The following is a 16,436-nucleotide window of genomic DNA, read 5'->3' as shown; positions in this document are numbered from 1 at the left end:
ACTAGACACGTGTGGCACATACACGTTTACCACGGGCCGCGGTGTACGGGTATGCGCCACAGGTGATTGACAGTTTATATCTACCCAGCAACGGCAAGAACAGACATTCTTAACTGAAATGCTAGAGCGTTAAGGAAAACCAACATCGGCAGCATTGACTCAACGATCGAAAGAATGAAAATTAGGATCCCAGCAGGAATCGAACCCAAGCATTCTGCGTGGCAATCGGGTATTCTACCACTGAGCCACGCCAGGTCTATAAACTGGTTTGGAAAACAGCCTACGCAGGCGTAATATCGGTGCAACGTCAAATGTGGTTGTGGTGCTGGCTATCTAATTTTACAAGAAAGCAACAAACACTACATGATACTCCTACGATGTGTACTCCTACGATACAGGCGTCATATCAGATTAGTGTCTGTAGTTCCAGTGTTGGCTCCGCTTTTATAGCAGTCTAATAAACATTACGTTTCTATTACTATGATTCAGCAAGCTATATTGAAGCATTTTTCGACCCCAGAGGAATACATTAACGAAAGTTACATATGAATCCAGAGGAATCCACGAATTCCAACAGCTCTACTATACCACATACTTCACTACACATGGACTCCTCGTCATCACGATCACGACCGGATCCTATAACAAGTCATGACCAGCTGCTGGTGTTCACTGATCACGGTGATGATGCTCTTGTTCAAGGACTGTCAAGAACTTCCTGCACACATGCACACGGGTTCGTGAAACGTGTGTGCGTTCTCGGGACACGTATAAGCACTACATATCAGCTTACCGCTTCTGGTGTTGGTAATACCCACGTTGCCATTGGCAGCGTTACTCAACCGTAAACAACTGGTTATATAACACATATGCGGCTCTTCAACATATATATGTGTGCGTATAAAATTTATACAAATCCTTAGCGTCCTTTTGTAAGGTGTCGCTAAGTAAAAAAAGGTTACGCCACAGTCACCTACCCGCCGCATGCTTCGCATAACACGGTACGTGGGATCTGCCGAATTTTTTTTCCGATTCGGCGCGCCGTTTGAATATGCCATGAATTCGCCGAACAGGCACGCGACTAAGCGCTTACGACGGCATGCTGAATGAACTAAACACGCAATCGTGACCATGCTTTACGGGTAGCTTAGCCTGCCACGACGCTTCCACTTATTTTTACCGGCAGGGCACGCCACCACAGCTTCGAAGGTGGCAAAGCAAGCCAAGCTGCGCACGGCCGAGACGTGCTTCACCACAATACAGAGAAAAGCAATTGGCTAGTCTCTCAATCAAAGCTCTACAACACGGCCTGAACCGAAAGGCTCACCTGTAAGCGAGCTCATCATCTTTAGTCACTCCAGGCACAATGACGACATGAATCAGGTTACGCCGTGTCCCGCTTAGCTCGTCCTCAGTGAAAACAGTGGGCGGGATTGTTTGCGTCAACTCTAGTTCAATGCGGCATGCTGACTCACGTCGAGAACATGCACCCGAAAAACTGGCTCATGGTGCCAGGCACGCACAGAACAACAAAACGAAAGAGCAGCACCTGTGTCCATCCTCAGCATTCCGTGGGACTTGCTTGCAAACAAAAAAGGGTACGCCATGGGTTACCCACGGTGGGGGGCACAAAATGGACGCCCCTTCAACACTATTTAGAGCAATCATTTTGCAACAAGCAGTAAAAATGAAAAGCCGCACCACGACACACTAGTAATGCTTAAAAGAGTCATTGCGTCCACAATAATGAAAACTGACAGTGCAGCAGGAGGAAGTAACAAAATACCTCGAAACAAACGTGCCAAACATAAGCAAAACAGAACACATATGAAAGCATGGCTTTATTTGTTTTGGATATGCTGTGCTGTCAACATAAAAGGTAAAATCTCTCTCCTTGTCCTTCCAGAGGCCATGAATATGCACAACAATGAGATCTTGGCTGGAGTCTTCTAGTGCCTCTGTTAGGAGCGCAGGGAGAGAGACGTAAGAAACAAAGGAAAAGGGTCACCGCCTTCGGTGACGATGGCGGCGGCCATGCCGGGAGCTGCTGCGACTTCGGCTGCTGCTGCTGTACCTCACCTTAGCATCGGGAGCCCTGGACCCAAACCAAGCAGAAGTGAAAACACAAAACTCAAAAGAGCCTCACTAAAGCCAAACCAAACCAGTTCTTGAATTACTGCTGCACAAAGCGTTTTCATTACAATGCACTGCAATCATGTCGTCTCGAAGTAACACAAGGATGCAAAACACTCAGTTGCGCAAAGTAAAAGGGGTGCAGCAAGCATGTTGCCGCTGTTGGTTTATATCACATGACTGTGCTGAAGCCATCAGGTGACTCTCTCCAGAACAGACAGATAAGCAGCAATCAGAAGGGATGCAGGAGGCAATGCCAAAAGATGGTTACGTAATAGCAATGCATAGTTGTCTAGTTAACGAATATTTAGTGAGAAGAACACTTATTTTCTGTTGTACCCCCTGTGTCACTAGCTTCTGACATCATACTCACCTCTGCATAAAGGGAAAAGATTAGTGACTGGTCGAATGTTGCCAGCACCACTCCAAATAGCTTTTGTGAAATTGGAGTGAATTATTTGTTGTAGCCTAGGCAATATTTTCTTAACTTTTCTTTACACCATGGTGCACATTATGTGAAATGATATTATGATGTGCTGGTGACACATCAGGTTGCAACCAAATAATGTGGCACTACCACGTGGAAAGCACAAAAAAGTTTAACAGCAGTCAAAATAATGTGCAAGGAAGTGGCTGTGAACCTGCTCGAATTCGCTACGAATTCTTTTAATTATAAAGGACATCACAAACAACACTGTCAGGGCTCAGTAATATTATTCACCAAGAAGGACAAAAGCTACACATAGAAAAGACATGACAAATTCTTTCATAGTCGCTGGAGCCAATGTTTTGACAAGCAGCCTTGTATTCTTCAAGGCCTTGAAGAAGACAAGAGTTGAATCACTGGAGCCAGTGATTATGTTCCTTACATAAGCAAGCATAAACCTTTACACTCTACCAGCCAGAGTTCTAGAGAATAAGTTACCTACAGGACCCATGCATTAAAATCTTTAACCGCAAAGGCACCGTCACGATATAATGCTGCGAACGTTGCCAGCTCCTGATACGCTTGCTAGATTTGATGATAGCATTCAGTTTTAATCAGCGTGTGCAATGTCTTGCTGCAGGCAACTGTGTTCGTGCAGCTTACACGCAAAGGACCACCGTGCTAAAATTTCCAATGGTTTTCGGCAGTCAGGCACTAGCGATATACCTGAGAGGGATCTTTGTCTGCATACTATGCCACAGGAAAGAGTTGGTGCTCGAAGCAATGAGATGAGAGATTCGCTTTTGCTGGGGCAGCCTGGTGCAGCGGTAAATATGAGGTGCAAAACAGGGCGAGTTGGTTGGTACACAGGACGTCAACATAAGACACTTTGGACACTTCACCTACGTTCCTGGCTGTGCTGTTCTTAAAATTTGAGCAATAAGCTATAATTCATTCATCTCAGGTATGTAATAATTCTGTATGGTAAGCTTTGAGCGTTCGGTGTTCAGGCCCAAAATGCGACAGCTTCGCACGTTCATGGAATGTCCATGAAGCAAGACATCCATTGAGGTTCGTTTTATCAAAACAATCAAAACAAACAGCACAGCGTCAAATTTTGAACGGAGGTGATTACACATAAAGTACTGTTACTGCTGAAATAGCCATCACCGGAGGGGGGCTATGGTAACTTGCATACTCTACAAGGTTTCTTACGTTTCACGTGAGCGAAAGCTGCTTTTAGTATTATAATAAGACGGCACCCATAAGCTGGAATTAAAGAACGCTACACGACATTAATGTGCAATATACAGTCAACATCCGATTTTCCCGGGGGACCACGAAACCGTTCAAAATAATTCACGCTTTTTTACTTGTTGAGAACTGTAGTGTTACACTCTCCTGGTGGCCGCGTCCTTCCTTTCTCCCATGCCAAATCAATTGACAGAGGTCTCCGACGACCCACGCGCGGATCGGACGCATGGCTTGACGGGATGCGCTGGGCTTTGGCTTCCTTGGTGTGCGGCAGCTGCCTTCCCTGTCATCAGTGCGCCCTGGCAAGCCTGATGCAGGAGCGGGCCTGTTGGTATTCTATATTTAAAATGTTCGGCACCAAAATGTACACAGCAGACAAGGAAGAAACAGGGACGAGCGCAGACTTGCAACTTGTTTATTACAGCAACACTCAAATATGTACACGTGACCACGTCTACATCTGTCAAGGCGAGAACATTTTGGGATGAGTTTGTTTTTATTGCAATGACAGATGTGGATGTGATCACGTGTTGAGTGTTGCTGTTATAAACAATTGACAGCTGGAACTCTGTGCTTGTCCTTGTCGCTTCTTTTGTCCGCTCTGTAGGTTTCGGCGCTGAACCTTTTAAATCTGGCAAGCTTGTTGGGTCGCAGGGCTCTCTTTCAAGAGTTCAGATGCCCAATTGGTCCAGCTCGTCACCCACAACCATACAGGCCCGAATTGACGCAACTCGCAGAGAATATCCAGTCAGGTGTTTGGCGTCATCACACTACAACCCCTGATGGGAATAAACATACTTATGAAAAAGGCCCATTTTGTGTGGCATCGTGTTATTTCTTCGCTGCATTAGACTGCAGGAAAGCGTCAGTAACGGGCTTCGCAGGGATTGCTTGCCATCCCAGTTTGCTCACTGCGAGATTCTTGCAGTTCACCCGTAGTGCTACTATGCTCCGTGTTGAAGCAGGCTCGCCATGCCGGCATTTGGCTGCAATAGCAACTACGGCCGCGATGATGTCGCATTTCATTAATTCTTTCGAAATCAGAAGATGGCTGCCAAATGTGTCACTGCTGTTAACAGCAAAATCTTCAACCCAACAAAAGCACGCATGCTACACCCACACTATTTCCAAGACAGCGACCAATGCGGCACCTATGTGCAAATGCTGTCGATACATGCTTGACTACAAAGCCCCACGATTGAACCGCAACGCGGTCTTTTCCATTTTCTTGCACAGGAGGAGGATCTCGCTGCCACCAAGACTTGCCTGCACGCAAAGAAAAACTGTGGTGACACCTCTGATCACTTGCAAATTACTGACAGTCACTTTGCGTACTACAGACAATGTTTTGTTTGATAATGAACTAATTTGTTAATTAGGATTATTTAATTAAATTGCTAAATATTGACTGTAGGCAAGAAATGCGGCTTGCAAAGTTCGAGAGCGTCTTCAGAAACCCCAATTCCATTATTTGCGATAAAGAAAGTCTCACGTATACCATTTTTTCCAAGCTGCAAAGAAAGCCCGCGAAATACAAAAAGAACCACGTGACTAGGGCATTCGCCCGCCGCGAGAATGCTACCCTCAGCCGTTGTTCGGGCGAACAAAATCAGTGGTGCGATCTTGTACGCGTTACAAAATAAACACGGAGGCGTGGCAGTACATCCAGCCGCACGTGACCGCACGCGATTGGTCAATGCAGAGCCGTGACGTCTGTCGCGGTTCAAATGGGCCATTCGCGTGCGGCTAGATGTAATGCCACGCCTCCGTGTTTATTTTGTAACGCCTACAAGATCGCACCGCAGCTGCGGCCGCGACTCGCCGGCTCCGTTGCAGCGGTAGGCCGGTAAGTCGACGGTGGTTTTTTTAGCGCGCGTCAGCCAGTTGGCGCACGTGACGGTGCAAGTTGTAGCGAGCGCGGGCCAAGAAACCACCATCAACTTATCGGCCTACCGCTGCAACGGAGCCGCCGAGTCGCGGCCGCAGCTGATTTTGTTCGCTCGAACCACGGCTGAGGGTAGCATTCTCGCGGCGGGCGAATGCGCTAGTCACGTGGTTCTTTTTGTATTTCGCGGACTTTCTTTGCAGCTTGGAAAAAATGGTATACGTGAGACTTTTAAATGCAAAGCATTTCTTAGCGAACTTCTGCGATTTGAGCGTATCTATCTATCTAGCCGCCAACGACTTTGTGCTCTCCTGGCCGTTTCGTTAATCGGATGTATACCAAAATTGGTATGGAATAACATGACCGTATTACGAACATAAATGACAGATCATAACATGAAAATCATGACATGCATGTCATGAACAGCATGATTTACATTCCACGGCCTTGGGGCTCTTGCGGCCATTCCGTTAATTTCATATATACCGAAACTGGTATGACGTGACAAGAGTTCATGGCGAACATAATGACAGGTCCTAACGTGCAAATCATGACACGCATGTCATGTGCGGCATGATTTACATGACAGTCTCGGGGCGCTCGCGGCCGTTTAAATGACTGGATATATACGAAAACTGGTATGACGAGACATTTCGACATGACGAACATAACTGACACGTGGTAACATGAAAATCATGACACGCGTGTCATGCACGTCATGATTTACATGCCACGCTCATGACGCACTCGCGGCCGCTTCGCTAGGTTGATATACACCATAAATGGTATTGCGCGATGTCACTTATGAAGAACATGAATAACAGGTGGTAACATCAAAACCATGACATGCATGTCATGATTTACATGCCCAGCTCATGGTGCATTCGCGGATGTTTCACTAGCTTGATATACGCCAAAATTGGTATTGCGCGACGCGCCTGTATGACGAATGTAAATGAGAGGTGGTAACATGAAAATCGTGACAGACAAGTCATGTGCGACATGATTTACATGCCACGCTCATGGTGCATTCGCGGACGTTTCACTAGCTTGATATACGCTAAAATTGGTATTGCGCGACGCGCCTGTATGACGAATGTAAATGAGAGGTGGTAACATGAAAATCGTGACAGACAAGTCATGTGCGACATGACTTACATGCCACGCTCATGGTGCATTCGCGGCCGTTTCGCTGGCTTGATATACACCAAAATTGGTATTGCGTGACGCGACTGTATGACGAATGTAAATGAGAGGTGGTAACATGAAAATCGTGACAGACAAGTCATGTGTGGCATGATTTACATGCCACGCTCATGGTGGACTTGCGGCCATTTCGCTCGTTTGATATACACCAAAATTGGTATTGTGCGATGTGACTGTATGACGAACATAAATGACAGGTCCTAACATGCGAATTATGTTATGCATGTCATGTACGGTATGATTTACATGACACTGTTATGGTGCGCTTCCGGCTGTTTAGATAACTGGATATATACCAAAATTGGTATGGCATGACAGGAGTGCGTGATGAACATAAATGACCGGTCATGCAGTGTATGTACCAGGATATACGTTTCATTGGCATGGTATATACCACATTGTGCATGCACGCGTGCATGGTAAACACGCGATATATGGTGAACTAGATGCCATGGCATGAATGATTTCATTTGGCTCAAAAATAAACAAAGCGATGTATGGAGCTCTTTGCTGGCTGCTTCGCATTACATCGATTCCCACGGTGCGTGCTATCTGCCGGATTTTTTTTTATCGCAAATAATAGAATTGGGGTTTCTGAAGACGCTCTCGAACTTTGCAAGCCGCATTTCTTGCCTACAGTCAATATTTAGTAATTTAATTAAGTAATCCTAGTTAACAAATTAGTTAATTACCAAAACAAAAAGTGTCTGTAGTGCGTAAGGTGACCGTCAGTAATTTGCAAGTGATTTCCCTCGCCTGCCTCTAATATTGTATTTTTAAACCATTGGCTAAAGATAGCTGGGACACCCTGTATATAGACTGTCTGTCCATATAATTGCTATATTGCAATAAAATGAAACTTTCATTTGGATGGACACGGCATGCATTCGGGAGAGTGAGTGGTGTGATTAGCAGGGCCACCTCCCCGTGATTCCCCGCTGTTGCCGCTCCCTTCTCCACTCCCTTTGTTAAAGCAGCAGTGGCTGCAAAAGAACCTGGCTGTTGTCCACAAGGGTGGCAATAATGAGACCAGTCAAATGTGCCACCGCTGCGTACAGCATACCAGGAAGCACGCCGAGTATGACACCGAAAAATAAGGTCGACATTAAGGACAACGCAGACTAGATACTTCTGATTAGAGCACTGCACGGGCCGCATTTTACGGCCCAGGCCCGGCCCGGGCCTGCTTTTGAAGCCCGAGCCCAGCCCGGGCCCGTGGTTCCAAGCGCGGGCCCGGCTCGGGCGTACATGACCGAACCCAGCCCGAGTCCGGCCCGGGCCCGGACGTACTTGACCGTACCCAGCCCGAGCCCGGGCCCGGCCTGGGCCCGGGCGTTCATTACTAAACTAATCCAGGGCGCGCTTGTTCATGACCAGGCCAGAGGATATTAGTTGCTGATGATGATTATTAATGATGCCGTGCGCTTTGTAGCGGGCGATCGGACGGAAAATCCGGTGTGTACATGCATCGAAATGTTGGTTTGCCCGCGTTGGTAGCTAAGCGGTTAAGCTGTTTCGCTGTTGAGTCCTAGGACGCGGGTGCGATTACCGCGGCCACGGCGGCCGCAATTTGATGGGCGCGAAATGCAACAACACCCGTGTATATACTTATCTTTAGGTGCACGTTAGAGAACTCGAGGTGGTCGAAATTAATCCGGTGCGACTACGGCGTGCCTCGTAATCATATCGTGGTTTTGGCACGTAATACCAAGGAATATAAATGAAATGTACCGTATGTGTCAACCTCGAATAAAAGACCGAAATCTTTATTCCTCCCATGGGAACAACCGTGATCTGGCCTATTGTTAGTGCTGTTTAGCACTTGAACTGTTTTTCTATTTTTTTGCTAAGCTTTACTAAGAGCCAGTTCTTTGCACGTGTACTTCAGCTTGGCACAGTATACCTTAGACCATGCAATGCATAACGATCGCGTGTGCTCGAAGGCCCGACTTACGCCTTTTAATGAGCGGGTCCGAGTCCGGCCCGGCCCGCAGACTCAAGCCCGGGCCCGGCCCAGGCCCGCGGCTGCAAGCCCGGGCCCGCACTTTCAAGCCTGAGCCCAGCCCGGGCCCGCCGGAAAAAGCTTCGGGCGGCCCAACCCGGCCCGCGGGCCGGGCCGGGCCCGTGCAGTGCTCTACTTCTGATGCCCGACGAGTACGTGCAGCTGCGTATGAAGATGCTGAGGTGCAGAGGACCTGTATAGATCGATATCGTATTTTCTTGCTTATAACCCGCCCGTTCATGTAACTTGCACACTGAAGCTCGCACTAAAGACACGGCAAATTCTTTAAATGTTTTATAACGAATTACACATCACATCGAATGAAATCTCATTTTTTGGCGAGGGTGATAATGCTGTGAAGAAGCACGTAAAGGCGACCCAGCGAGAGCAGACGACGGAGCGGCCGATCGCTGGAAGCAAAGAAAGAAGAAACAGCTCGTGCTTCAGAAGCGAAGAAAAAGGGTGACTCGGGGAACACGGTCGGAACAGGCCGGAGGGGGACCGAACCCGCATCGACGAGCGGGGTTCGCGCACAGAGGCGCCTGTCTTCGGGACAGCGAGCGCCTCACGTTCTTCACGTCGCCAGATCGTGGCCTCCTGTGTCGGAGAACCCGCATCTATGCGCGTGGTTCATCCTGCCGGGCGTCGTCAGGACAGCGAGCGCCGCGGGATCTTCGCCTGGAGCTGAAGAGACGCGGGGAGCTACCGCCAATGGCGGCTACCGTCGACCGAGTGGTGGGTCGCCCACTCATCCCATGACCCTTGCTGCTGCGACTTCGCTACCACGCCCGAGCACGCACGACTACGTGACCGCCGGGACGCTAGCAGCGCACCACTTCCCGGACTAGCACCGCCACGTGGGACGATGTACGTTTTCACCTTATGTATTTCGTGTGTGTGTGCGTCCAAATATAATTGTCGCGTGGTTTGTACAATCAGCCAACGTCTCCTCCATCTGCAACGCGTCACACGCTCTGCGGCGTGACGATCCTAAAATACAAAATCACAAATGCATGTTTGACTACGATGTATGAAGATTCTTTGTATCTTAGAAATAAAAAAAAAGACCCTGTTAATTATACGCTTGTTGATAAGTTGTTCTGAATTGCTTAGCGTCTCATTGTTTTCGTATCGTAAGTCTTTGTGATTAGTTCCGGTAGTGCACACCTATTGCCAATCATGGATGCCAGGTTCACAATGACGAAATCCAAGCGTGACGCGCAGGTTTGCACATTTTGCTGACTACCATTAGATGAGCAAGGGATCGAGCTATTCTCAAACTGTCCATTTCTGCCACCGCTGATTGGATGGAGCTTGACAAGCAGTGCCGCCCCCTGTTCAGGGTTATTCACGCGCAACTGGTTGTTCTTCCCATGTTTCCACTAATTCATTTTGACGTCACGGAGATTTCACAACTCTCGCACAAATGAGAACAGAATGCGCTTCATCGCGGCAATGTAACCTCCCAACCACCGTTTTTGGCGGCGTGAACCTCGGAGGCCTTGCGTCACTCTCAATCTGTGACTGGGTTAGCCCTAGAAATATATTTAATCTGGCCCTTCGTTTACTGTATCGTTCGCAAGCACCAGGGACACGCTCACATGCAAGGACAGGTGGCTGTCCATTTTGTCCACTTTCTTTCTTCGAATGCAGGGCATGTGCTGTCCGGTCAAGAGCAGTACGACGTCATGGCTTGCCCCTTTCTTGAGTAACTGAATGCCGACACAACCTCCGAAAAAGTGTCGGCTCTGCCCACAGGACCGCCTGGCCTTCACCCGTGAAAGCTTCAACCGCTATGCACGTTAAGAAGCTCGCCATTACGTTTGGCTGAGCAGCAATGTCAATATTCCCGATCAGGATTGCAGTACTAGGACGTTTCCGACCTGAAACCAGCGACACAAACGTGTGCCTGTGCGGGGAAGCCAACTCTCTGAAACACTCGAGATGTCACGAAAATGAGCAAGCACTGTTGGATGGAGCATTTATGCAAATTCTTTGTGAGAGGGCTATGGGTGGGGCTGGCGTTATTTCGTAGTTTGTCACTAAGTACAGATGGACAGTTCGAGAAGACATCCAGAGTACGTGGCCTTACAAAAATTGGTTTCACCTGTCTGTCACCTATGAGTCACCACCCAGTCACCTCCCTGTAGACTTGACCTTTCTGCATACCTGGTCTGCAGATTTTCTGCAGACGACAAACCGACTTTTCTCATAATGTGCGCCCAGAGTGTGTGCGTGTGGATGTGTATAATATATATGTATGTATCTATATATTCTGGACCATGACACATTTCATAATAATGATTAAATGAATTTCACCTTTCAGTCACCCACCAGTCATCCCCATATAGACCTAGTCTGCAGATTTTCTGCAGACCCCTAGCAGACGGCAAGCAGACTTTTCTGATAATGAGCGCCCAGAGTGCGTGCGTGTGCATGTATATAAAGAAAAAACATTGCTGATCCCTCTGGCATAGGAATCGGTATAACACGAAAGTGAAACGTGTCTTCACAGACATAGTTGAGCGTTTGGTGTGCATTCTTTCGCCCCAAGCGCGAAGGAATGAATGCTACAGCATCAAATTGTAATGTTACGCGAACAACGGCAAGCCGCTCGAAACTTTCAATGCGCTGCTCAAGCAGAAAGGACGCGCGGAACGAACATACACAGGATGAGCGCGAACTGTCACAGTTGTAACTTATTTCTGTGTGAGTAGCGCGCTCCTATCCGAAAGCGGCCGCTGCAGTGAGAGACGTGACCTTCGTGCTCTCAACGGAAACTTGCAGGCAGAGCGCAATACCTAAAACCACCGAGATCACGAGATAAGCGCCCGCCCGAGCGACCTCGCCCTGTCGAGGCGCGCGCTAATCCTCGTGGGGGACGACTTTTAAAGCGCGCTCTTCGAGCCCTTCGCGCCATCTCGCTAGTGATAACGAAAACACGCTGTACCGCCGATCTCTGAGTACCGCCACCGGCAATTGGTGTACGTATATAAATAGCTCGTCGTTAGCATAGCAGAGAACATGCCGTCTGTGGCGGAGTCGTTTCGCGCTGCGCGCTGGCGATCGTGAGGTCGTAAGTTCGACTCCCGGTGACGGAACTTTTTCTTAGTTTTTTCTTTGCCATATGTTAGTCTTTATATTTTACAACGTCATATCCGTGACAGAAATGCGTCAGTGGAGCCGTGGTGGACCCCAGCATAAAACTTTCGTGTTAATATATATGTATGTATCTATATATTCTGGACCATGAAACATTTGATACTAATGATTAAATGGATTTCACCTTTCAGTCACCCCCATATAGACCTAGTCTGCAGATTTTCTGCAGACCCCTAGCAGACGGCAAGCAGACTTTTGTGATAATGAGCGCCGAGAGTGCGTGCGTATGGATGTATATAGTATATATGTATGTATCTATATATTCTGGACCATGAAACATTTCATACTAATGATTAAATGGATTTCACCTTTCAGTCACACACTGATAGGTGGTGACAGAAAGTCTGTCACTTGTCTTCACGTGCTCCACACCTGGGTTATTCATGGTGTGTAGAATTTCTGCAGAAAGGCTGCAGCTTTTCTGGAGCACCATGCGACAGCCTGCCAGCTGGTAATTGGAATTCGCTAATTAAAATAGCGTTGCACATTTGGTGGGTGTAGATTAACAGATCTATGTGTTTTATGGCTATCTAACATCCAGAACAAATTTACATGCATTCTGTGAACGTGTAAATTTAAAATTTTAAAGCGTAGGGAATTTTTCCACCGGTACTGAATGGCAGGTCAAGATACCATGGCTATATATACCGGGTGGTCGGTTTTAGGTTGCGAAGCGCGAGTGTGCGGTATTTACTTTGCTGTTGTTGCGTGTACGCTGTGGTCATGTGTTGGTGGGTGTATGTACGGTATTCTACCCCTGGATGCTGCATGTTAACGCAAAGGGTAGCTCTTATTTTTTTCATCCGCGACAAAGCTCCGAACATATTCTGCAGAAATGCTGCAGACGCTCTGCAGACGTTCTACAAACGTTCTGCCGGCATGCTGCATACTGGCGGCTACAATGCTCTGCTGACTTTCTGCAGAAAGGGTGTTCCAACTGCCTACTGGGAGGTGGGTGACAAAAAGTATGTCACTTTTCTTTCCGCATTCCGAATGCGGGCTGATTCGTGGTCTGTAGAATTTCTGCAGATAGGCTGTAAGTTTTTTTGTAAGGGTGTGCGCATTTTTGAGAGCATGCTAAACATGCATGGTTACTACTGGTAATGCTTGGCAGCACTATTACGTGCAGTGCCATTGGCGCATGCCAAGCTGAGGATGGGGCTTTTTTTCAGTTGGCAGACTGCACATGCGCGGCCACGGTGACATGACACGCACCACTGTGTTTTTTGGGGGTCACTGCACGGCAACAGCAGCGAACCGAGCGATGCCTGGTGTAATTTGTACGCCTGCAATTTATCCCGAATAAAAAGGTGCGAATACAGGCGATAGTCCACTAGCGCGCGGCAGACAACTTCGGAGGCCACCACAGACCCCCCCCCCCCCCCCCCGTTTCGGTTTTAGCATAGTCCCTCAATAGCTCCCTCAATAGCTTTTCTGGTCACGAAACTGCCGCCTCAGTTTAATACATAGTTAGCGGCGGCAGCTAGGGGCGCCACAGTAAAAGAAAGGCCACCCTGCGGAGCGGCCGCTGTAGGCGGCGCCTGTATTTTTTCTTCTGTCGTACGTCGCGGCCGAAAGCCCCGCTTTTTTTAGACAATATTTACATTATATTTTGTTGTAGCAATTATACGAACTAAACCTGGAATTACCGAGAATGTTTTCTTACCGAAGACAAGGCGCATACAAAAAGTAAACAATCTCAAGTTCAGCTGGCGGCTCAGTGTGCCAGCAGACGACGCGCATATACCTTTTGCTACTGGGTCATTCCACGAGAGATCGACACGGCTCCGAAAATTGATATTTTAGATTTCATTGAGTATTTAATATTTTATGCACCTATTTCCAGGTAGCCTGAAAGTAAACTTCGTTTTATGATTAACAGCATAACTTACGAGAAAAAAAATATCGAACTTATCCAACACGGAGGGACCAATTCTGTCACCTGTGATTCTCGAAAGTTTGAGATGCTATAAAAACACAAATATTATTGTTACAAGGAAAATATTTTTTTCCTGAAATTTATGCCTAATGGAGAATGAATTCATGCGGTTTCAAGTTTGTAGAGCGAAGGAAAATAGTTTTTAAAAATGTCTAATTATGTGACATTTTATAAAAGGTTATGTATTCCCCATTTTTGTTCTCTGAAGGCAATGCAAGCAGTGCTTTGAAACTTTACGAGTTGTGGGAATATAGTGTGTTCAATAAGTGCATAAAATATTGTTGCTGTAGGGCAAATACATATTTTTATATATTGCCTCAAACTTCTCATATCGGCGAAAGTGAACCTTACTGAAATGTGGATATTATGAAAACCCCATCTTCGATTTTTCTTAAAATCCCGTAAAGAGACAACCGAAGGCCATCGAAAAGTAATATAGAAAAACATGTTGCATTATTTTGTTTTTAGCGACAATATTCGCGGTACAAATCAGAGCTTTTCCAGAATGCGCTGAGGTGCTGAGAAATCTAGAAATCGGAACAGAAAAGCGGCAATCAGCTTCAAACGCGACTACACGTGACCGCATTTGGAGAAGAAAGGCTGTTTTAGAACTGTGACAAATACATACCTATGAAGGCGCATTTATGCTGCTGATTACACAGCTCTAACGGAGGAAATCTTCTACACTGTAACTCAGTTGCAAAACATCTGCGCAGATGTTTTGCAACTGAGTTACAGTGTAGAAGATTACAGTGTAGAAGAACTGAGTACAGTGTAGAAGCACCACCGGTATAGACGATAATCGCAGGATACCGGGACTAGCGTTTGCGGATGACATCGTTTTAATGACAGAAAATCATCGAGACATGCAGGCACTACTCAACATCTGTGCAGCGGAAGTCGAAAAGCTGGGGCTTCGCTATAACGCCAAGAAGACAACAGTAGTACAGCTGGTGGGTGTGACACTGGGCAACGAAACCCTGACACTGTCCGGAAAGGCGCTGGGGGTTGCCTCATTGTACAAGTACCTCGGAGTGACGATGTGTGCAGGAGGCGACATTTATAGTGAACACGAGGAAATAGTCAGACGGATGGCCCTGCGGGCACAGTGTGTTCTCCGGCGCAGAAGCATATGGGGATTCAACAGATATCTCATGGTTCGCGACATGTGGAAGCTTGTGCATGTGCCGGCACTGACTTTCTGCAACGCCGTTGTCTGCTTGTCTCATGCGACCAGGGAATGGCTGGAACGACGGCAGCGAGAGGTCGGCCGCACTGCTTTGGGATCGCATGGGGCAGTAGCTATCGAGGCTGTTCAAGGAGACCTCGGTTGGTCCACCTTCGAGGCACGGGAGGCGGCAAGCAAACTGACCTACCGTGGCCGCTTGCCTTTTCTGCGGAAAGAGCGACTCGCCCGACAGGTCTTTGACTACCTCTCAGCGACGTGTATGCGCACCAACTGGACAAACCGCATATACCGCCTTGAGAAGAAATATGGCTTCTTCACGGCACCGATACAGGCGGACACATGGCAGCAATGTGTGAAGGCGTGTCCAGCAGAAGGAAGAGGAGCTGTGGCTGCAGGCGATGGGGGGCAAGAGCTCTATGACCTTGTATGGACAGCACAAGCGGACTATTGGCGCGGTGTTCATATATGACAATAGCCTTGGAAGCAGCCTGCTCTTCGAGGCGCGAGCTGGGGCCCTGCGCACCTTGGAACGCCAGCGGACTATAGATAGTGAGCAGCGGGATGTGTTGTGTAGGGTCTGTGAGTGTGCGGACGAAACTACGGAACACATTGTGTTGCAGTGCAGGGAAATCGAACCCCAGTGTGGAGGAGACACTCCGTTACATTTCGCTCTGGGATTCGAGGGTGATGGTGGGGAGATGAACAGAGGAGCGGTGGAGCGCACTAAGCGGCGCTTGGAGAGATGGAGAATCCTATCTCTTCAGAGGGTCGCGAAGTGAACGGACCCCCCCCCCCCTTTTTTTTATCATGGAGTAGGTCGTGCCTCACATCCTCCTTAATCGTTTTTTTTTCTTTCTTTCTTTTTCTCTTAGCTGGGGTTTTTATACTCCTGTATTTTTTTATTGCCAAGCCGCCATACACGCGGCGACCCGTTATAAAGGGAACGGCACCACATCATCATCATCATCAGCCACCGGCTTGACACGTGGGCTTCTACGGAAGTTACGCTACCAGTTTACATATACCTTGGTCGCAGTCGCGACAGCCTAACACCCGCGCAGATCGGGAGAATTCAAGAAATCGAAGTGGAACCGACCGATTCCGCAGACGAACGGGCGAGACGAATCCCTTTCCCCTAGCTGTCGCTGCGCTACGTGCTACGAGCCGAACAATCACTTGGAACGACGGAGGGTAGGACGGTATGGTGAAGTCGGCGAAAAAGTTATGTTGTTCGTGTGA

The 16,436-nt window shown here is 47.9% G+C and overlaps 1 protein-coding gene across 14 annotated transcripts in view; it reads right to left on the bottom strand.

Annotated features, from left to right (window-relative positions):
- LOC119389290 (serine/arginine repetitive matrix protein 2) overlaps positions 1–16,436 on the bottom strand; it is a 351,568-nt gene that overhangs the window by 57,539 nt on the left and 277,593 nt on the right. For 7 of the 14 annotated variants that reach the window (XM_037656497.2, XM_037656498.2, XM_037656499.2 and 4 more), the window contains one exon: positions 1,827–2,095. The exons of 2 other annotated variants lie outside the window; for them this stretch is intronic. In XM_037656497.2, the coding sequence (XP_037512425.1) occupies positions 2,005–2,095 (91 nt within the window). In that variant the 3' untranslated portion in view covers positions 1,827–2,004. Of the gene's footprint in view, positions 1–1,549; positions 1,582–1,826; positions 2,096–16,436 lie in introns of those variants that run through there. 5 more of the 14 variants (XM_037656491.2, XM_037656492.2, XM_049414382.1 and 2 more) reach the window with 1 other exon arrangement.

The sequence above is a fragment of the Rhipicephalus sanguineus genome, chromosome 4 (genome assembly GCF_013339695.2).
Source record: "Rhipicephalus sanguineus isolate Rsan-2018 chromosome 4, BIME_Rsan_1.4, whole genome shotgun sequence".
In the NCBI taxonomy this organism is placed as follows: domain Eukaryota; kingdom Metazoa; phylum Arthropoda; class Arachnida; order Ixodida; family Ixodidae; genus Rhipicephalus; species Rhipicephalus sanguineus.
The sequence above is the reverse complement of the archived record's forward strand: the minus strand, read 5'-3'. Positions and strand labels throughout refer to the sequence as shown.